This window comes from Passer domesticus, chromosome 3, assembly GCF_036417665.1.
Source record: "Passer domesticus isolate bPasDom1 chromosome 3, bPasDom1.hap1, whole genome shotgun sequence".
Taxonomy (NCBI): Eukaryota; Metazoa; Chordata; class Aves; order Passeriformes; family Passeridae; genus Passer; species Passer domesticus.
Genome location: NC_087476.1, coordinates 66243368 through 66266122, shown reverse-complemented (window position 1 = coordinate 66266122; position 22755 = coordinate 66243368). Strand labels below are relative to the sequence as shown.

The window sequence follows — 22755 nt, the reverse complement described above, 5'->3', positions numbered from 1 at the left end:
AAATAAAACACATAATTTATTTACAAGCTTGCACACAACAGCATTCACAAGAAGCTTAAAAAATTAATGCTAATTCCACAGATCTTATTTTAATTCCTGTGAAGTTAAACAATTACTCATGTGTTTATCAAGTAAAACTAAACTGGGCTACACAATAAAGGGCTACATTCCTGTAAGATTTCTATGTAACTTCCCTATGTGTGCCATGTAGTAAAACAAAGACTTTTGTCTTTGATTTTAAGACTTACTATGGGGCTTTGAGCCCTTGTACTAGCACTCAATAATGCCCTAATTTGCAATAGAGGTGACAGGGTCCATGGCTGTTTTAAACATTGTCTAAACTGAATTGGAAATTATTATATTTAGAAACTGTTTTCAAAAATTCTAATGACAGTTCTGAGTCAAAGGAACAACTTTAGAGTTTATTTCTCAATAATTTTTGTTTTCTTTCTTTATTTTGTTGCAATTAAACTCAACTATCAAGAAAAAAATCACAGCAGAAAAACATGAGGAGATGTAAAACAGGAACTTTTTCAGAAAGTGTACTCAATTTCTGTAAAATACACAATACTAAATGGCATCAAGAAAAACCCATGGTTTGACATTAGCCTCTGACAAACTTGGCTTGAGTAGCAGATATTATGTGTCTGTTACTAAAGCCTGCAGCTGACTGGAAATAGGTATTTCTCTGTGCAAACTATTACAGATGACCTTCTACAATATCATCTTTCAAGGAAAGCTCATATTGAAGCATCAAATCTTTAATATAGTTTCTGGCAATTTTTAATCTTTATGTGAAAGTTATGCTATATTTGTATTGGATTTGCCAAATGAAGAACGCTTAAAGATAGAGTAAATCACCTTGATATGAAACCTCCTATTTATTTAGTCATTCATACATGTACGTTATCCTTTTTTCATCACTTCATTCAAAAGCTACCAACAATCTTAATTTTGATTCTTGTTTTTACCCCAGAATAGAAGATCTCCACATGTACCAAAAGAATTAGCAATAACCCTTCACTGTTTATTTGTTTTGTGTTTGGTTTTTTTAATTCCCAAATCCCAGTGATTAAAAAACTCTTACTTGTTGTGGGCTTCCAACATTATTTTCAAAGTTTTCTGAGACTGAGGATTCATCTGTTAATATCACTGAGCATTCCTGTACAAGGTCTGTCTTGGAAGAAGTTTTGCTGTCCTTTGACGAATTACGACTTCCTTTCTTTATTCGTCCAGTTTCCAATCCCTTCACTATATTTCTTTGACTAATCTGTAGTTTTTTTACTGCAAGATGACAAAAAAAGGGCCTGAAATTCTATGAGTTACTGGTATGATTCGTCGAGAAAGTAAAAAACAAAAATCAGAAATAATTAATATAGTCAATTTTCTCATACTGGATTATACTCCAAAGCTTCCAATTCAAACTATACTTATTCCAAATAATATCCTGATTTAATTTTGCATGCAAATCACAAATATCTTCAATGCAAATAATGAGAAATTTAGGACTGTGTGTATATGACTGTTGTGACTGTTTATAAAGCATATAATTTTTCTCCTCAAAGCCCATGCTTCTTTCCTGCATTAACCATCACAGCAAGATGCTACACATTACAAAATATAGAGAGCCTTGTGCTCCCTATTATGAAATCCCTTTGTGGCTAATTTAATAAATTGTATAAAACTGGATGAAGGGAAAAGACACATTGGCCCAGTTCTGGCACTGCATACCCTTACAGAAGTCTCTTAGCTTTTTGTGCCAACCTGAAACAAAGATCATAGCTAACTTGAGCTAAAAAAGAGCCAGTCTTGAAAAGAGACATAAAACTATTTGTGGTCTATCCTTTATCAATGTATATAATTGTCACCTAAAGAAGATGTTATGTGGAAAAACCAGAATGTTCTAAAGAAGGCCTGGCACAGAAATATTAACTCAAAATTAACATAAATTTGTTTTCATTTCTAATGCCATTGAGATGGGGTCTTTTGCCTGCATGTCTACAGAGAAAGTAAAAAAGAATTCTAAAACTGAACACCTCATAGAAAATTGAATAAGGACAAAGAATAACACCTCTGGGGAAGCAGCTTCACCTGTGTTGCACTAACCATCACCTGTGCTACACTGGAGTATCAGCTGAGAAAGAGATATCATTCTGACTTCACTGAAGACAAGATGCTTTACTCCTCCCGGGGATTATTGTATAAAAATGGATGATACTGCATCATTGTAACAGTTCAAAAGAAAAATGCACATTTTCATGCATGTTAATGAAACATCCAGGGAAATTCACAGGAGGTGGAAGGACTATTAGACACCAGATTGAACAAAATTTAATGCTGGTGTGTCAAAGAATAAATGCCCAATTAGAGGTTAAGTGTGCTCCTAGAAACTCACATAGAGCCAGGAAATATTGTTTCTTATGAAAGCCAAATATCACAGATTCCTTCCTATTGCGTTTTTCCTCTGCATAAGCCAGTGCTTCCTTGTTCCTAAGAAAAGCAGTAGAAGTCAGGAAATCAAAGTAAGACCTTGCAGAGATGGTCTCTTAAAGAGATTTCAAACTCCTAATCACAAGTTTTAAGTTGCTCTTCTGCATTGCACTTAGAATCTTTAGCACCAGAGCCATCCCTCTTGCTGTCCCTGTGGCAAGGACGCCTGTGAGAGAAATGTGAAGGAAGACAAAACTTGGTTTCTTCTAAACCATTTTTTAGGGTACTGCAACTCCATGGCTATTATTTTGCAAAAAGTATGCCTAAGCAAGCCTGTAACTGTGGAATTGTTTCTCACTCAGCTGCTGCTGAGCTTTCTAGATATCAGTTAATATCCCATGCTGTGAAGGTGAGAGTAGAGGTAATTCACAGTGGTTAGATTGTTAGGTCTTTCACCAGAAGAAACCAAAATCATGAGGCTTTCACTCAATAAAAGTGCATTTGGATGAATAAGAATCAATATCCACAGACTCGAATCTTGAATATTCTATATCTGCAAGAAAACCTGTTTCAAAGAAACAACCTGTATTCCAAATGGAAGAATAACTACATAAAGACATTTTCTATTTGCATAAATTGCTTCTAGTTTACCATTTGCAATATTTTCATAAAGGTTTCAAGTCAGGAATGATCTTCAGTGCCTGTCTGAGCACTGTGAGCAAGGGCCAGTGGATGTAACTTACAAAAGGGTAGCAAGGCCACCTAGATGATCTCTCTTGGAGTCAACAGAGAGGTGAGCTCCACTCCAGGATGTGTTGTGTCGGGGCTTTAGGAGATGTGCGCTGCCCTCTGCAGGAGCTTACCTCTACCCAGCAAGATAGGTAGAGTTCAAGGGAGGCTGCAACTGGTTCTCATGACTGCATGGCTATTCTCCTCTTCTCTCTCTCCTCAACCTGAAGAGCTTGAGTATTGAACAATTCTATAAAGATTATAAAGATTTTCCCAGAGGAAGGTCCTGCCATGAAGATAATTCCTCGCAGAATGGTGGAATCCCCCGTAAGAGTCAATCTGCTTCCTGTGCAGGAAAGATCACTTGCGAAAGCTCCCCAAAATACACACACAACCGCTAAATCTCGCAATGGTCACCAGGTGGTGCTGTAACACCAATTTTTTTTTAGTACACACAAAAATATGTGTATGTCACTCATGGCTTTCCTCAGTTCTGGCTAGAAGAAACTTCTACCTACCTCGCTTCCAGATTCAAACAAATATCTGAAAGATATTTTTATACTTTTTAACAGGATTGTATCAGACTATTACTGTGGAAAATAAAAGGGATTGTGAGCATTCACTTGCCCATCTGTCCTTAGGCAACTCCTGTGCTTGTATCAACAAAACAAATTGTGGTTGCAATGTGTGTGTCAATATGTAAGTCCTTTATTGTCAAGCAAATGTTCAAGGTCCAAGTCATCTGCTACATCTCAGAAGAGGTAAATGCATTCAAAAATCAGTTGGTTTAATGTAGTTTTTGAGCTGTAAAAGACATTAATAGAACAGCTGTGACTGGAGATGAATTAACAGGCTGTGGGTGGGCAGGGAGATAATGTTTTATTGGAGATGGTTGCGCAATAATGTCACTTAAGAGAAATTCTGGCAACACGGAGATCAATTCTATGAGAGGCAGAACATGTGTGGTAGTGAATAAGTGTCAAATTTAGGGATTGTATGTGGCTTAACTAACAAGATTGGTGCCAATGGTATAGCAGTGTTTTCTGGTTATTCTTATTCTGAGAAAACACACTTTTTTTAGAGGACAAAGAAATACTGACAGAAGGAATCTTGTTCTATTGAGTGTCTGTTGTATGAATCTTCACCTGAACTTGGAATCAGTATTTCTGAGTGTTTCTATATTGTTATTGTACAGACCATAAAACTACTTCTGACAATACCAAAGAAATAGGCTTTTACAATGCCATAGATTGAACCCCTACTGAACATAGAGACACTCAGCAGATTGGGTAATACAGTACTCTCATATTGGTTATACTGAGTATTTTTCAGAATATTTTGATTTAATTTGGATGCTATGAAAGATTCTACACAAAGTATCTTCTTTGTGATATACAGGATGTATATTAATAGGAAAAGAACTTCAGTGTTAAGGCCAGCTGGTCTAGTATTGTATAAGTAATAGTAAAAAACCCCAACAAACAGTGAGAGCTTCACAGTCATTCATTCCAAATGGCAACTCTCTATATACTCACACACACTCAATAAGCATCAGAATAACCATTTCAACTTCAAATATAGCCTAAAATCATAACACGATTTTATGGCTACTACTGCTAAATAGGCCCTGATTCAAAAACCTTCCTATATTCAATCAGGTCAATGTAACAGATATTTCATCAAATAATTCAAGTGGATTAAAAAAAATTATAAATTAGCAGAAAATATTTGTATCATTGCACATTAGAGCTAGAATGTTTGTGTCTGATTTCTGAGGATATTTTGCAAAGTTCTCACATATGTGTCCTGGTAGACTGGCAAAAGCAATACACCACTTCTAATTATTTTGCCCCATTCTCTCGCTTTCAGCATTTGGTGGAATCAATTTCTCTTCTCTGTCACTTGATTGTCCCTTTAAATTTATTTCAGTCTTCAGACTATCAGCTTTGCAAGGAGACAGTCTCCTGAAACAAAGTTTCTCCTGCACTTTACTGATAAGTTGGAAACTTCCTGCCACTACTGTGATGCTGATCCTAAGCTGAGTTATTTTATACTTTCCTCTTTCTATTTCCACAGTCTACCATTAAGTTTCCCAGTCCACTTCCACATTCCAAAAAACATTAACCAAAAATAGCTACTGATTATCTTGGTAACTCAAGAGAGAATCATGACAGGTTCTCTATGACTTCCTTAAAAAACCTAATGTTTTCATCTGATGAATAACATTTTAAGAGCATGGTCTCCATAGGACTAATTTTTTTTTTACATTTCTGATAATAACAAGGTGCAGTTCAGACAGAAATCAAGATGTCTCATAAATATTATGAAATTAATTATTTTTCCCATAAAGCATTGGAATTTCATATTGCACATTATGCTAAAGGATCATATTTGAAAACTCCACAGTTCAAAATAGTGGAGGTGAGCAGAAGAAATATAATGCTATTTTGGACTTTAGCAAAGCAATAATCCAGTATTTGAACAATTTGTCTTTGCCTCAGGTTCTCAATATGCTCAACTAGGCAAACTGAGATTTATAGAAGATTTATTGTTTAGAAGTCTTCATAGAAGGACTGAAGACTTTCATATCTTACATATCTTATGTATAGTAGTATCACTGGAGAGTACAGTAGCAGCTTTGGCTTATAAACACATGCTTTATTTAAGCAAACTTGTAATTCTTATGAAGAATTAATTTTAAAATTGAAACAAAACTATAATGAATAATTCAAAATAGCACACAAATTAAATGGAAGTAATTTGATTTAGAAGTGAGGTTTAGAAAACAGGAAAACAGATGTAGATTATCAAAGAAGAGGGCATGGCAGTAGCCTCTAAAATCTATTATGTATAAGAAGTATAATGGAGGCAGGCAGATGGTACTTAATTTTTGTTTAAAATTACCTGAGCACTACAGGGTCCATTGCTGAAAGTATGTCTAAGAATTACATACCTCATTCAATTGTACTTATTGGTTTTGAACAGTAAAATTAAAGTTAATGAAAAGAGCAGGGAAAAATAGTATTTTCCATGATTATCTACAGTTACTCTAAGAATCTCTATCCTGCAGTGAATAAAATTACTAAATATGTCATACAATACTTACACTGGGAGCTCAGAAGTGATTGATTACTCCAGAAATTAAAAACTGGGATGACTGCATTGCCCTTTCCAATGACACTCGTAATTTCCTTCTCATTATCTAGGACTTGTAGTTTAATGAGCACATCTGAATTAGAGGTCTGTACCTGCAATGTAGCAGTATGTGGTGCTGTGACCTTTACAAAATACCTAAAGAGGAAGAAAAAATTATAGCAATATAACCAACTATACCTGAAAATTCTTTTTAGGAAAGTAGCTAAATGTTGTGCTGAACTGGAAGCAAACACTTAAAATTGAGTTACAAATCAATTGCTTTCCGGAATCTGATGGGCTAAGCTTCCTGTAGTGAAGTTTAATGCGGTGTATCAACGAGCAAAGCAAGTGCTGCTGCTGCAAAATGGGGTGGTCTAGCTATTTCTTTTTTTTTTTTTTTTTATTGCCTTATCAAATGTCCAAGCAGACATTTGAATGTCAACTGTACTTTTATTTGTTGAATATCATTAGCCAGATTAGGGAACTGTATCATTATAAAAGTACCTGAGGAAAAACAAAAGATTATTTGCTTCAAAAGTGTAGGGATATCTACTTTGATGGCAGTAGCTACTTTGGTCAGCTTAAAACACCGTGGCATTATAAACCTGTTGAATTAGAGTCCAAGGAAAAAAATCAAATAATTGTTATGTTGTTCAAGTAGTTGTTATGTTGTAACCCATTGCTTTATGTATTATATGCTTTTTGTCCATAAATTCAAATTGTTATTACTAATCTCACCAAACAAGCAAAGAAACAAAAACACACAAAGAATCCAACACCTGACTTCAGCACATTTGGAACTAAAAATATATAATTTTTTTTAAGGTCAGTAACTACAGAAGGGTAAAAGAGTGAAAATCATCAAGAAAGAGAGTGCTTACAAAATTTTAGTGCAGTTGGGTTTTTTCCATTACATGCTTTCTTTAATTATACTGAAACTGATTCCTTCTCTTAAAGAGACCTCTATCCCAAGAATAATCTGTTGGTTTGAAATACTGAAAAATCTTCCAGGAATCAGGGTAAAATGTTTTAGAATTAACCTTTAAAATATACACATTTAATCAGCTCTAAGCACAGGGCCTGTTGTAGTGCAATGTGTTTGCACAAACTTCTTGGTGAAAAAACTAAGTATAGCAATTTAGGAGTGATAAGTTATGAACTCAGAATGGATTTTAATGAACTTTAATTAATTTAAAAAAGGATTAATATAAACTAAATCACATGTTTGTTAAATATATTCTCCTAAATGAATCAGCATGCAAAAATAAAACAAATATAAATTTTCTACCAATACTGCAAGATGGAAATTGGTCTGATATATAGGGAAAAGAGTGTTTCAATACATGTTTATTTCCCAAAAGTACTATGAAATTTCAGTAATTGGCACATGGATAAGACAGAGGTTACAGAAATGCAAAACTGAATTTTGATTTTAAAGTTATATTCTGTGTACTTCACACTTCTTCTTCATTAAGTAGTGGCAATATTTCACAAATAACATTTTCACTAATCAAATGTTAATTTGATAGCCCATAACATTCAGATATTTGCATCAATATTCTCCCCTTCTAAGAAAGAGGAAAGAACACACTTTTCTGGTAGGGATGACCGATATAAAAGCCAGAATTTATTTATTCTTCTCTCAATATTTACCTAAATAGTAGGAACTCTTTGTTGGGTATGTAATACTCCTTAAATTGTAGAGTAGAATAGGTATTATCTACAGCCTCACGAGAGAGAAATGGCAGGGCACTCTGGGAGCTGATGAAGCGCAGCTTCCATTTGCCACCTGGCACAGGCTGGTCACCAGTGTGTGCTTCAGCCACAAAAGTGTATCCTTTCTGAAAGGGGAAAACAAGTCATATTTACATGGCAATAACATTACTCAAAAGGCACTCTGTGACTACATGCAACATCCTTTTTGTCCATTACACTTATTAATATCATAAGATGTCCTTATCAGCAAGAATCTTATAACTCCAGTCTATTCTAACCTATGGAGCATCTCCTATTTTAGCAATTTATATTTGGCAAAAAGTTACATGGCAAGTTAAATCCAGTTTCATCTAGCTGGAAAGCTGGCAGGTGTTTTTAGGGGCAGATACAACCAAAGTCCTGAAGTCAGTTTCTAACCAAATTATTTGATGATTTAAAATGCTCCTTCATGCTTAGGGAGTGTGAAAGTAGGGGTGGATGAGTTTGCTGCACGGAAATTTAGAGATCAGACTACTCCAGTCTTCAAATCTGAGTCTTTCAGACTCAGATTACTTCAGTCTTCAAATTAACATTTACCCTAATTTAATAATGCCACTGCAGATATAGCATATCTGAAATGACAAGATATTTATCTTATTTTTATTAATATATTAAGAAAAAAGATTTCTAGTATTAGAAAGTTAAAAAAATAATAAAAAATACAATACACAATAAGGTTGATGCAGATTTAGGTGCTCTTTATTAATCTTGAGAATAGGAATATGAGGAGCCAGGATATAATATAAAAAGATTCAAACTTTGATTAACTGGTATTTGTGAAAAAGAAGGCAATGTGAATGTGATTACCTGAAAAGCAGGGGCAGGAAAAAAGGGATATAAGGAATGAAATGGCCACCTGTAATGTTGTAGGGGAACTCAGAATTAAGTCCCTTTTTCATGTAGTCTAACTAGCCCTACTATCTCCCTATTTCAAATATTAAAATTTCATGTTCCACCCAAGAAATAGTCCAAATGAAAATTCTTTGAAAGGTTCCATTTCTTTCAGTCCTCTTCTAAATTCCATTTAAAGAAATCATCATTTACCAGCAAAAAGAGCTTTGTTGAAAAATCCTTATAATAAATAGGATTGTGATTTCAGGACTATCCAGTAATTCAGGGCTGTGGCTCCATGAATACTGAATATTTAGAATGAAAGTAAAATAAATTATTCATTATTCCAATTTGTGCAGTTGTAGCAGTAAGGCACTTTACAGCCTTTAATCATGACGAGGGAATAGCAAGCACTCAGAGTAACCATTCAGGAGAACTCACTCATTTAAACATCTAGTTAAGCACAGAGTCACAGGCCCCTCTGTTCTTATCAAGTACACCTGGAAATGGAGAAGGATTTAGCCAGATATTCAACTGCTTTCTGACAGCACGGCATGCATGAGAAGAACAATTTATCACCACTTTTTTGTATACCTATCTATATAAAGCTAATGTTATAGAATCTTAATGTTTACTAAAAATATTCAGAAAATTCAGACTTAGGACCAAAAGTCTGTTTGAGTGAGCACTTTGTGAATACTACAAGCAATTAGAAAGCACAATAACTGAATTTTGCATCTGGTAGGAAGATCAAGTCACTACTGAGAAATAAGAAAATAGATGTCAACGACCCCCTTAAATTTATGTGTCTTTACTAAATAACCTTCAAGAGGTTTCAGTACTTACTTAGATATCTTGTTACAATTCTAGAATCTGTCTCTAGAATCTGATAGGATTGTTTTCAAATATACCATTCAAGTTAACTTTATGGCAAAGTAAGATGAATCCCTTACATCCTTTTATGTCTAGTCAAGAGAAATAACTTAGCAGTGTCCTTGCTCAAATAGACTTCTATTTTCTAGACTAAATATGGTGGTAGTGATGATTTTTTAAACTCTTATCTATGTAGGTCAGCTGAAGCTTGAGTGCTTATCTCTATCCTTTTCTACAATCTGTTCAAAAGACTTGTGAATAATAAAGACAGTAGAATTAGAAAAAAAACCCACCAAGAACTAAAACAAATTCAACTGTACCCAGCAGTAGGAAAAAAAAATAAACCAAAAAACACCAAAAAAAATTTAATGCAACCCAAAAAAATCCAAATATACTAATCAAGTACACAGTTTCCATCTAGTCTGCAAAAAAAGAAAAGACAGACTTTATTGCTAGTGTGCAAATTTTATCTTCATTGTCAATCATTCTGAAATGAACTTTAATGCGTTCCAGAAGTGTCTCTGCAGCAGAGTAAGAGTATCTGTTGACAGGATTCCTTTTTATCTCTGTTGTAAATTGCTGAGTCATAGTTTGGAAGCAGAACTGGTAGGTGTATTTTTTAAAATTACTTTTTATATAATAATACTGACATTTAAGAATTCAGGCATACTGAATAATTTCTTGCTTGATGTACTACATTGTTGACTATTTTTTACAAAATACTGTTACAAAAAAATGTAACAGATTAAATAATACCACTGCATTCTGTGTTTACTAATTGCAGAATCTCTTGTCAAAGCATCAACGGAACTTCCAAAAGCATTTGCAGGTCCACTGAAACAATAATCAACTATTTGGAAACAGGAAGAAACAAACTAAATTGGAGAGCATAAGGTTATATACTTACTGAGGAACTCAAGAGCTCAGTGGTTGAGAAATGCAATAAGAACAAGCAGAAAAATACAGCATCCCTGCACAATTCTATTTAATACTCTAAAAATCACTCTTTACTGCTATTAAACACATTTAATATTACAAAATATTGACCATTAGTTTAGCAAACAATAACAAAACTGTGGGTTTAAGAGAGGACTTCTTCAATAGGGAAGAGCAGGAATCCAATGAAAAGGGCCATTTTCATCAGTAATTGACAGAATCACTGAGGCTACTGTGCTGTACCCATGGGAAGAAAATATGTACCCTTATAATGCCTTATTCAAACTTTTTATGGCCACAAGTTACACATTGGCACAAAATTTACTGTGCTCAGTGCTATGCATGATAAACAGGGAAAAAAACCCAAAACAACAGCAGCTGGAAAGAGTACAGAAAATAATCAAAAGTTTACTGACAAATATTCAGCATGGAAGCAGATCAGGGGTGGTCTCTGTTCAAACTTGCTAATAAATGAGGGTGTGCTTTTAAGTAGAACACTACTAACACTAGTAGTTAAATTCTCCACAGAATTTGGGCATTGTTTATTATTTTTAAAATTATAATTTTCACAACAACTTCTTGCATTTACCTTATTTTTGGGATAAACATGAGATGCCACTTTGAAAAAGGCATGTGGCATTTCTTCCTGTGTGTCATTATCAAGAACATGAAGTCTACAGGAAGGGATAGTGGTAAACACCTGTGTCAATATAAGCAAGTCTTCTGGGACAATAAATATTTCTCTAAAAAAGAAAAATTAAATTATATCAAAATTATTTTCCCAAATAAAAGAATATGTGCAATACAAAGCAAAAAATATTGCCATGGTTTAACCCCAGACAGCAATTAAGTACAATGCAGCTGCTCACTCTCTCCCCACACCCAACACACCTGAGGGAAAGAATTGGAAAGAAAATATAAATCTCGTGTGTTACGAACAGTTTAACAATATAAAAAATATATTATTATTTATGCAATTATTAAAAATTATATTTTATATAAATAAATATTCTAATAGTATAAATATTTTTAATGATTAGGAGAGGGAGAGAGAGTAACAACCCAAAAGAAACAAATGATGCTCAATAGAATTGGTCGCCACCCACTGACCAGTGCCCAGCTTGTTCCTGAGCAGTGATCAGCCCCCTTCCAGGTAATCCTCCCCCAGTTTATACACTGAACATGACATCCCTTTGGCCTCTTCAGGACAGATGTCCTGGCTGTGCTTCCTCCCAGATTTTTGTGCACCTCCTTACTGGCAGAGCGTGAGACACTGAAAAGTCCTTGACTTGGGGGAAGCACTCAACAACAAAAACATCAGTGTGCTATCAATATTGTTACCAGCCAAAGTCAGAACACGTACATGCCAGAATTTAAGGAAAGCAGACAGATAAGTAATTTTTTAAGCAGGTTAATGAAAAAACAGAGTGTATCAATACTACTCTCCCATGAGAGTTGTATAGGACTCTGTGAAACTCACCTGAAAACCAGAAACCAGGCATTTGGTGGTTGATCAGCATATGTTACTGTATAGTCAGTGAAATACATCTTACACCATTCATCTTCATAACAAGGAAACTTTTCAACTGAATTAAAGTTTCTTTTAAATATTTCTCTGGAAAGCAGAAAACAAGATAAAGACATCAATCTAATCAGGATAGCATATATATATATATATATATATATATATTGACATACTGACCATGAAGAGCACTACGTTGTGCATGAATATAAAGCGACACAAAATGTGTTACTAATGTTTCTCTAGTAGTTGTTCACTCTTAAACAAAAAAATTATGGAGGGATTAGTTCTTTCAGACCTCATGGCAAATATATACACATATTTCTATCCATCAGTCTACTGTGACTACAGATGCTTCTAATATCCCAAGATTTTATGGCTTCTACAAAACTTTACCCCCTTCTTTTTCTTTTTTTTTTTCTAAGAAATACCAGTTAGCATAACTTCACTTTCTTTATATTAATTTGTCATTTTAAAGCTGTGGAATCATTAGGAGATTAAAATCCCTTTATTTAGTTTTAAAACTTTTTGGAATAACAAAGGAATAAAAGCAAAACTGTGCAAAACTCTAGCAAGGTGCTAGAGTGTTATGTTAAATAGAAATCTGCCAGCTGTTGAAAAAAATTCAGCACAAGCACATTAGCATGATTTTAACACTCAAATTTATTCCTCAGGACAATGCCTATGAACCCCATAAGTTTTGTAAGTCTGAAGGCAGGCTAAAAATTGCATCTCATCTTTGCTGATGTAGAAATGCTACAAATCTAAAATGGATGGCTAATATTTGAAACAAGGCTGTAGTTGCAAAGTCCTGATCACATCAATGTGCACAGGTTTTATAGGATTAGAAACACTAAAAGGTGAAATGAAATTATACCTGGTGTGAGTGTTGCTCAAATTGCTGGTTGTAAGGAGCAAGGATTTATATCCACAGGCAGTAATTATTGCCAGTTTTCACTCCTCACCCTTGGAAGAACTGATTTACTGCTAAATCAGTTGTGTGAACACTTGCAGAGAGATTTTTGGAGGACTTAATGGAAATATCTGATCCCCAGAGAGTGTTAGGCTTGCAAATGACTTAATGAACACTGTTGAAATTAGAATAGCCATCTTTCCAAAAGCTGTAATAAAATATCAGGGGAAGCACAGAAATATATCTACTACAGTTCTACTACCTAGAAATACATCTACTTCAAGCAAGTACAACAAAAACTGTTGTCCCCTGTGTCCCCTGTTGTGATAATGAACTGTGTACCATTACATAGTAAAGGTATCTTTCTACTGTCAATCATGATTGCTTAACAGATAGCACAAATCAAAAAGTTTCCTTAAATCAACTGGTTAACTGCTTAACTAAGGAATCAGTATCAGATCTATACTTATGGAACACCCTACCAAATACCAAAAATAAATACATGCACAAGGTAATATTTTAGATCAAAAAAACTGGAAAAAACTGGTAATATATCTAAAAATTAGATTTTACTCATGTAGGGTACACAGAATAAAGCACAGCATATTTTTAGTGAAAAACATTTCACTCCTTCCATCAGGGATTTGTAATTTTGACACTAATAATGCTCTTACTATGCTTATTTTGTGAAAAAACCCCAAACAACAGTTTATGACAACTGCCTGCAATAAAATAGTTTGATATATTGCATGATTACCTTAACAACGTTACAGCACACTGTTCAAAATTTAACTCAATCATAGTCCACAGGTTTTTCAAAGTTTCTTCAGCATCAGTGTTTTCTTTAGTACCTAGAGATAATAAAATAATTTACAAAATATAACATCCAATTTTGCTATTGTTCTAAATGTACACCTGCCAAATACTTCTGAAAAATATCACTTGTACAAGTAAATTGCCTTATTTATTTGGAGTTTTACAGAAGTCTCACTGAGCTGAAAACTCCCTTTGACAGAGTATATTCCATTCATCACCATCTTTGTACTTTTCAGCACACCTACATTTGCAAAAATTATGTGATCAATATTTTCTCCAATTTACAGTTTTTTCACTGTAACATGTTGTAGCATGTTTGGCAATCTCTGTCCTCACAGAATATGCTATTTAACTCTCTGCAACTTTCATCTGCATATACCAGGAAGGGGTAGGGATGCACCTAAACTATCTGTGTAGCTACCAGGAAAAGAACTGGGCAGCTCCAATGTGTAATTCACCCCATCTGTCTTGGATAACTCACATAACAGGATGTGATGTCATCTTAAGGCGTCTGCTTCTATACACAGAATACAGATGAAGACTACAGATGAAGATTTGAAGTTTTCAGTAGTACAATACAAATCTTGGTTTATTCCATTAAATACATTATCTTTTTAAAAATAAATACCACTTTTCTAACTTGAATATGTCTGGATTCAAGCCACAAACTGAATCTTAGACTAAAGATCTTCTTGTTAACCTTTGGATATCAGTCTAAAGAGACTATTACTAGGAAATTCCTGTTCTTGTGTGGGTACTTAAAAATTCTACTATAAAATTAAAAATTCTGAAATGACAAACTAACAACCTGTAAGTACAAGGCCTATATTCAATCCTGATCCTTACAACTCAGCTCAGAATTTTGCAGTTGTTATCTTTCTTTCTTCCTGGACTCTGGATACTGCACTTGGACACAGAATTCCAGCTGAGATAGCAGAACTGCTGAATAGGAAATATGCTACAAGTCCTGAACTGCTATGCAAGATTCCTCTAGCTATATGCACAAGAATGATGGATAGTATCAGTACAGCCTCTTTGGAGGACAGCATCAGACTTTGATACTGTGTGTGTTCCACTGACTACTCATTAGGATGCTTAGGTTTTTGTATGATTTCCTTTACACTTCCAGAAAAAACCCCTAACATTTAGCCCACCTCTGACCTAAATCTACATTAATATAAACTGTGGTTTAGTATCTATGCAAATTTATAGGGGTGTATCTTTCAGATACTTTTTAGTATCATATGTGCTAACTGAATGGCTAGGTGTACTTAATAGAACTACAAGTTCTATTTCATTCATTTCAGTCAATTTTACCTAGGTATTAATTAGAAAAAAACCTCTTTACAGTGAAGATTTGAATAAGATGAAGTATAAAACATTTTTGAAAGGCATTTTCAAATGACACACCTGGTTCTCTGCTCTTCAGTATTTTCCTAACATAGGTCCCTCGCCAGATGGCTTGAATTTTGAGTGCTGCTTCTTCTTCTTCAGATGTGGGAGTTTGAGTCTCACAACTACTAAGGAATTTCTCCTCACTGCTCTCTGAAGGATTGGAAGAATGAGTAACATCAACAAGGCTGGAATTCCTGTTGGTGCCTGTAATAAATTTAAAATGGAAAAAAAAAAATGAATACAAATAAACACAAAACAGCAATAGAGTGGTTTCAAGCATAAATCTTCTGTGATGAAAATATCACTCTTGCAATTTTGTTTTTATCATGTTGGAGAAAATATACTGTATAATTACACAAAGTCAAAATGTCAGCTACTTTTCTAATTACAAACATCAAATAATTTAATTTTTCTATTCATGGACAGCTATTGCAGGACATTTTTTAAAAACACATCTCCTACTGTAATTTCAAAATGTTCTTCCAAACACGAACCAAGAGGATTTGATACACTAAAGCCTGACTCTGTACACAGCTTAAAAGAGCTTCACAAGACTTTAATTACTTTTATGTCTCAATCTGATAATTTTATTAAGTAATAATTTCAACACCAGTGTTGTTCCAAACATTTTGTTTAACCTTCACAAAGGAGCCATGGAATACGGGTAAGTTCTCTGCTAAAGTGAAGAGTTCATTTTTCTGACTTTATGTTACCAAGGAGTTTCAAAGTGCAATACAAATTTGTGGATTCTGACAGGTTAGCAATGAGGTCTTTGAAGGCAATAGAAATTAGCATCCTGGGAGCCATCAGTACCAGCACTTAGGGGAGGGTGTGGGGAGCAACACTCCAAGGGACCAGTGCCAGAGGGGTAGTTTGGAACTGCACACATATAGAAAAAAGGGAGCAAGAGAGTGTGATAGGAAGGAAACTGTGCTGCAAAAGGAAGTGCCAACAAAAAAAAAAGGAAAAGAGGAATCTGCTTGAAAAATGTAGACAACATTGCAGGCAAACAAACTATCTTAAGATATTGCTTTCATCAGCCAGATCACACATTTCAATCTAATCACTTTTACTCAATATTGCTAAATCCGGCTGTGTTCTCAAACCATCATTTCTTGTCAGTATTGCATTTCCAAAACCTAGAAAGCCTCTTTAATTCTTGGGGAATGGAAGATTACACAACCCCACTTCAGTGAAAACCACATTAGAAGTCAACAATATGAATGGCTAAAACCACTTTTATAAAAGAGAAATATATAATCAATCACAGAATAATACAGACTTAAGTGGACTACTGAAGGTCATCTGGTCCAATCCTACATCCAAAGCCAAATGAATTTAGAACAGGTTGCTCCTGTTCTTGAATAAATGTCCAGTCCATTTTTTAACACTTCCATAACAATGGAGACTCCATAATTTAAGTAGGCATTCTTTTTCAATTTTTGACTAGCCTCATGGTGAAAAAAGTTTTCCTAATATCCAGCTGTAATTTAACATGCTCTAAGAAGTGTCCTGTCTCTGGAAACATTTTGGCTCTCCCATCCATTCATCACTGTAACACACTTCAAAAGGAATTTGTTCAATCTACAGACTTGTCTATTTTACAATTAAATAACCCAGTGGCAAGATGACTTCTGGCCCCACTAATCATTGTCTTCATGGAAGGGAAATAGACTTTGATTTTCAGTTCATGCTTTGGTTCAGAAAAGTGAGTTCTGCTGCAGAGCCTACATTCCTCATATAAGGCAAAATAATGAATTACAAAGTAACACTTGTATATATGAATATCCTAACATGAAGCAGGAATCAATAATATAGAAAAGTAAATATAAAAAGTATTGGTAAGTTGCTGCCCTGTGAACCAGCTTAAAACTTCATCCACTGAAGATGTCAAGTGGACTCCATAACTAGAAGTAAATACCTATAACTCCAGAAATAAAACATTTCATTTGTGAGGAGAAAGAATATATAGATACACAGTAAGTTAGTTAAATGGTAAACTGCTTCTGAAAACACAAATACAAAAAATTTGTATAGATTGTCACACAAAAATAAATTCTATTTATAGAAACTGTCAAAAATTACCACAGATCAGGCCAAAACTCAAAAATTATGAGTATATATTCCTAAGGAGGATTTTTTTGTTCACATTTTTAAGCAATGTCATAAGAACAAAAATTTTTTTTTGCAACATTTATGGCAAAATAATGAGGTCTTAATTAAATATTCTGATCTTTCAAGGCTTTTTTTACTTAACATTTCTTAATATTTTTTCTTATAAGCAGAGAAATGCATACTGTGAAATGCTTTGAATCAATCAAGCTTGAACTAGTGAATGCTTTCAGTCCATCAGTATTGAACTAATGGATGTTTCAAATTTGACATTATGATTGAAAACAGATTTGTCAAAAATCTCTGACACACCTTAGCTGTTAATGAGAAGACACCATGCTAGTAATAAAACTGAAGCTTTCAAAGCAGCCTAGCAGGACACTGTTCACCATAAAATCACTGCAGTTCCTGGAGGCAGTGTAGGAATGATTTTTTGAAAAAGGAGTATTTTGCATGTACTCAAGAGGCATTTTACATATTCAACCAAATAATGTCAAACTTTCCCTCACCTCTTACTAGAACTCAAGTTCAAATCCAAAGTGCAAGAAGAAACAAACGTTCAGCATTCTATTTTCAGTCACAATGCAACACAACACAACCGCATAATCAATGATCTTAACCTATGTTTCTGGAGGAGAGAGAAGCTTGTTCTGAAAAACAAGCAGGAGCTTGTTTTTTGAAACTGTATTTGGAGCAGGACTTCCAAATACAGTTTCACAGTCAAGATAAGCTTACAGAGAACAGCTTGACTTCTTGATAAAATTTCAGACCAGAAGGTTTTAAGAGAACTGTACACAAAGGGCACTCCACTTCCAACTTCAAAGCTGGAATTTATCCTTGAGAGAGAAATGTAGCCCCTGAATTGTGCCTAAATGACTGTTAAGTATTTGAGACTCTTGAAAATCTGTGCCACAAACCTACACTGACCTGACTGGCTCACTATTGGACCCTATGAAACCAGGACAAGGTAAACAATGTATGCAACAAAGAGCAGGCAGGCATCCTGCTATGCTTCCTTTCCCAGGAAACATCACATACCTCTGTAAATTCAGTACCTCATGATTGCCCAAAGTTCTGCAGGGCCCCTTTATGCACAGTTCCTCCCAGAATATAACAGAAGAGCCATGCCATGGGGAAACTCTCAGCTTCAGATACTTCCATCTTTTTTTCATATGTTCACATGGCACTGTCTTCCACTTGTTTCTTGTGGCTCTTCTGCTAATTGCTCCTTGGGGATGGATGATACTTGGCAGTCAAATAGATAGGAATAGATAATTTTCAGGATGGCTTCTCAGAAACCTTTGCAGGCATGACCACTAACTGCAGTAAATATCCCTGCCCTTGCTAAATCTTGAGATTAATTCAGCACAGAGAGAAAAATGAATATGCCAATATAAAATGGAGGTGCTGTTTCAAAAAAAGCTCAGATTTGACCTGATATACTTGCAGACCCAGATGACAAAAATATTTCATTCATCTGTTATGGTAGTTTACACTGATGTCTGTTAGGTTCCAAAAGATTACAACCTCAAGTCTTGACAAGACTTGACTAACCTGACAATGCAGCAGAGCTAATGTGGGGGAAGGGCATTCAGCTGATGCCAATCCTTCTAGGACTTTCTACAATGTAGTTTTCAACTGGTATTTCCTGCTATCTACCTCTTTTTCCCTGACAGTTCACTTGGTTTATGCTTTATTTTTTTAGGTTTTTGGATCGAACCTGAAAAAAAGCATGCAATTACTCCAAAGCAACCTTTATTAAGCAGGGCAAAATGTCAATAAAGGTCAAAAAATGTCCAATATCAATAAAACCAAAGGGAAACAATTACCTTTCCAGTCCAATAGGGATCTCTTGTAATTTAATTTTAGAAAAGCAAATAATTTAAAATGACATATTGGACACTGGAAGAAATAAAACTGAAACAGAACTTTCTTCCTCCATATATTTATTCCACTTTTTTGATTCACTGCCCAACTCCTAAAAAATACTCTGTCACAGTGGATCTCATACTTTAGTAATTTATATGAGATCTTTGCTACAACCTGTCAACTGTGCTAATTATTCAAATCTATTTAAAAATTGTCTTCTAATGCTGACAAGTGTTTAAGGGGTTTTTTTTGGGATGCAGGAATCAGTAGCACAGTTATCTTTTAAAAATATGACAGGTGTTGTTTACTTTAAGTGGTTTGATAAATGTTAATATGCTGACCCTTGTAACATATTTTTGTCATGGGATGCAATTCTCTGAAAAATACCTGATGTCTCACAGGAAGAATAACCTTCAAAAGAGAGGACATTCAGAGGAAAGTTCCCAGTAAAGAGAGACAAGTATACGTGCTTATAAGTGCTTTCTTAAAGAGACAAAAGTATTACAACATTGTGTCAGTAAAGATATTTGTTTAAATTTGAATTTCATTTTTTATACTATTTTTCCAGAATAAACTCACTAATCAAAAGGAAGTTAGTATCATTTTGTTTGATCAAGTAGAAACACTTTATTCTGTAAGTTCACAATAGACAAAGAAAAAGCTAAGTACCCATATAAAGCCTTCAAATGGTGCTCATGTCTCTTCCCACCAATCAGATAAATTATTTTTCTGTTGTGATATGAAACCATGTATATAAGGCTTTTATTGGTAAACTAAATGCTAGCATTAATAGATTAAGAAGCTACAGAGACTGAAAAATAAGTCCTAAAATGGAAAAGAGCCATATATTTGGTTGCCAGGCAAACTTAATTCTAACTGTGTAAAACTCCAGCCTGCATAAAAAATGAAGCAAAGAAACAGTGGGAAGAGAATGATCCCTGCTTGTAATAAATATGCTGGCCTTCCAATGGCTTCTCTCAGAGTAAGCTTAGATACACAGCACACCCTGACCACAGGCTGGAGAAGAGGCAGGGGGTGCCGTAGCCAGTTCCACACTACATGGGTATGACTAGCCAGCCAATTAGCCAGGCAACACAGTCATTTCCCAAATAACAAGCTTAAAAAACAAGCAAGCAAGCAAACCAACAAAAATTTAAATACACACCCCCTCCCCCAAAAAAACCCAACCAAACAAAAACCTCTCAACTCAACACTAAGAAAGAGCTGAACTTTAAATGAAGGTACTAACTTGAGTCTTCCTTCACTCTCATTCTGTGAACTATATAGGCATTTAAGGTCTTTCCAGCTGATAATTTGAATGAAAGTGATGAGGTCCAGTACAACATGTAAAAAAATGCAGATATTTGTTAATGTTTGTTAATACTGACAAGTGTAACTCAAAGAAGACCAAGGGCATTTTTATAAATTAACAAATGGTAAACAGACTTTCTGGAACAAAGAAAAGGATCATTTCTATTCTGAGATGAGCCTCAGATGTCCTGTCAACAGTAAAAGTTTTAGGCTTAAAAATTAACTGTGCCAACTTAAGCAAGAAAAAACAAGAACAGAGAAGAGTTGGCTTCGCTGAAAATAAGAAAGGGCAGATATATTTGAAGTGATTAGCAATATCAATACATTACCTGAAAACACAATGTCATCCCCAGAAATATCAGTGGCTTCAAAATCCAAAGTAAAGGATCTGAAGGCAAATTTATATCTGGAAAATTCATTCTTGTCGAATACACATTTGATCATATACCAAAATGCCTTATTGAAAACCTAAAATCAGAATGAGGAAAAGCATTCAAAAAATAATTAATTTATAAAGATTGATTTATATTGCTTCTCATTATTGTTTCAAAAACTGTTTCCCTCTTCTCTTACCATTTATAAATGAAATCTTTAACTTCCTCTAATAAATACTGTATCTGAAAATTAATCCCAACTGTAGGACTATAATGCTTCAAGACAACAACAGAGAGAAAACCTGTTTCATGCTTGGTTTATAAAAACCAAGAAAATAGGACTTATTCTACAGTGTGTTTATCACCCAGATACATCCTGGTTTATGTGTAGAGGGTTGATGGCCTCATACCAGAGGACAGAAGAACAAATTATAATGACAATGAGAGTTCTAAACTCGAGGTTTCAGAATAGAGACAGGTAATTTAATGGGAATGCTTTTGGGATTAGGAAGTGCCACAGCATGGGAAGATTTGGCTCTATTTTTATGCTTTGACATATTGATTCTCTTTAAAAAGCAGAAATCCAGTATTTTCCTCCCCCACTCTTAGTAGAAGGGAATTTTAGTGTCTTTTACAGAACATGTTTCATAATCTGAGTTTAAGAACATAGTAAAAATTTACTGGAAAATACAAGATTTTTCTATTTCATTGCCCTTAGTTTCAGATTTTTCTGCTTCCTGGAAACATATTTTATTTATTTCAATACTAATAAACATGTCCTTTATTTTTTAAATTTGTAAAACTAGGGAAGAAAGAATACAATAGATCCTTTCTTGTATTCTGAACAATTTTTCACTGCTTGTATTAAGGACAGGCAATTTCTGTATTTTCATCCTTGAATCACTGTCAGCTCAGTGCCTTTCATTTATCTAATTTATGTCTTTTTTCAGCTATACATTGGTGTTCTTAGAGGAGGAGAAATTAAGGGTTTTGTGTGTTTATGACTACTGAATTTTTCTTAAGGTCTCAAAGTTTTGCACATATTTCACATGAGCATCTGCATTTAAAATTTGTTTATTTAATTCCTGAGTTCAAGGCAATTTTTTTTTCGTGGTGGACTTGGCATGTAAATTACCTCTTTCTCAAGTGGTGCACCTGTAATCATTCTTTATAAATTCTTTTATTTTGCTGAATTTGAGCTCGTGTCCAGCCCATGTATAAAAGTGCTAGTGTTCTAATTTTTAATATCAGTGATTATAAAAAAATATTAAACCCTTTTTTTTATTTAGTCTTCTAAACTACACATAAACAGTCTAAACTGCATGAGCATTCTAGTACTTTGATGAAAATAAATGAATCTGGACTATATAAAATACTGACTTTAGAAAAATCAAGTAATAGCAATATGATCAACATTTGCATACACATAAAAACTAGTGTATCTTCTATAAAAATGTTTTGTTGCAATCTTTTTATAATATTGGAAAACTATAGCATAGAGATCTACAGAAAAGTGTAATGTTTTCATCATGTATCTTTAATTTATTGCACATAGAGAGCAGAAAAGTTGAATAAGAATGCTGGAGTTTCAAGAAACAGAGAAAACCAAATTGGAATAATGTGAACTCGTCACTGCCTTCAGAAATATAATCTGTAATAATGTTTTCCTGTTCCATCAACTTTAGGCACAGAAAGTGACCATTAGACTTTTTTGCATTTCAGGTAGTACCTTTCAAATTCAAAATGAAGTTTTA

The 22755-nt window shown here is 34.3% G+C and overlaps 1 protein-coding gene across 11 annotated transcripts in view; it reads right to left on the bottom strand.

The window, feature by feature from the left end:
• Positions 1–22755, bottom strand: part of ADGB (androglobin) — a 174613-nt gene that overhangs the window by 92179 nt on the left and 59679 nt on the right. For 9 of the 11 annotated variants that reach the window (XR_010358818.1, XR_010358819.1, XR_010358817.1 and 6 more), the window contains 9 exons: positions 20957–21095; positions 20566–20622; positions 15351–15539; positions 13882–13975; positions 12170–12304; positions 11279–11432; positions 7948–8135; positions 6266–6450; positions 1088–1284 (listed from right to left, as the gene is read on the bottom strand). Coding sequence is in view for 3 of the 11 variants with exons in the window: in XM_064413644.1 (XP_064269714.1) it covers positions 1088–1284; positions 6266–6450; positions 7948–8135; positions 11279–11432; positions 12170–12304; positions 13882–13975; positions 15351–15539; positions 20566–20622; positions 20957–21095 (1338 nt within the window). In the remaining 8 variants the exon portion in view is untranslated. The remainder of the gene's footprint in view (positions 1–1087; positions 1285–6265; positions 6451–7947; positions 8136–11278; positions 11433–12169; positions 12305–13881; positions 13976–15350; positions 15540–20565; positions 20623–20956; positions 21096–22755) is intronic. The other 2 variants (XR_010358822.1, XR_010358825.1) reach the window with 1 other exon arrangement.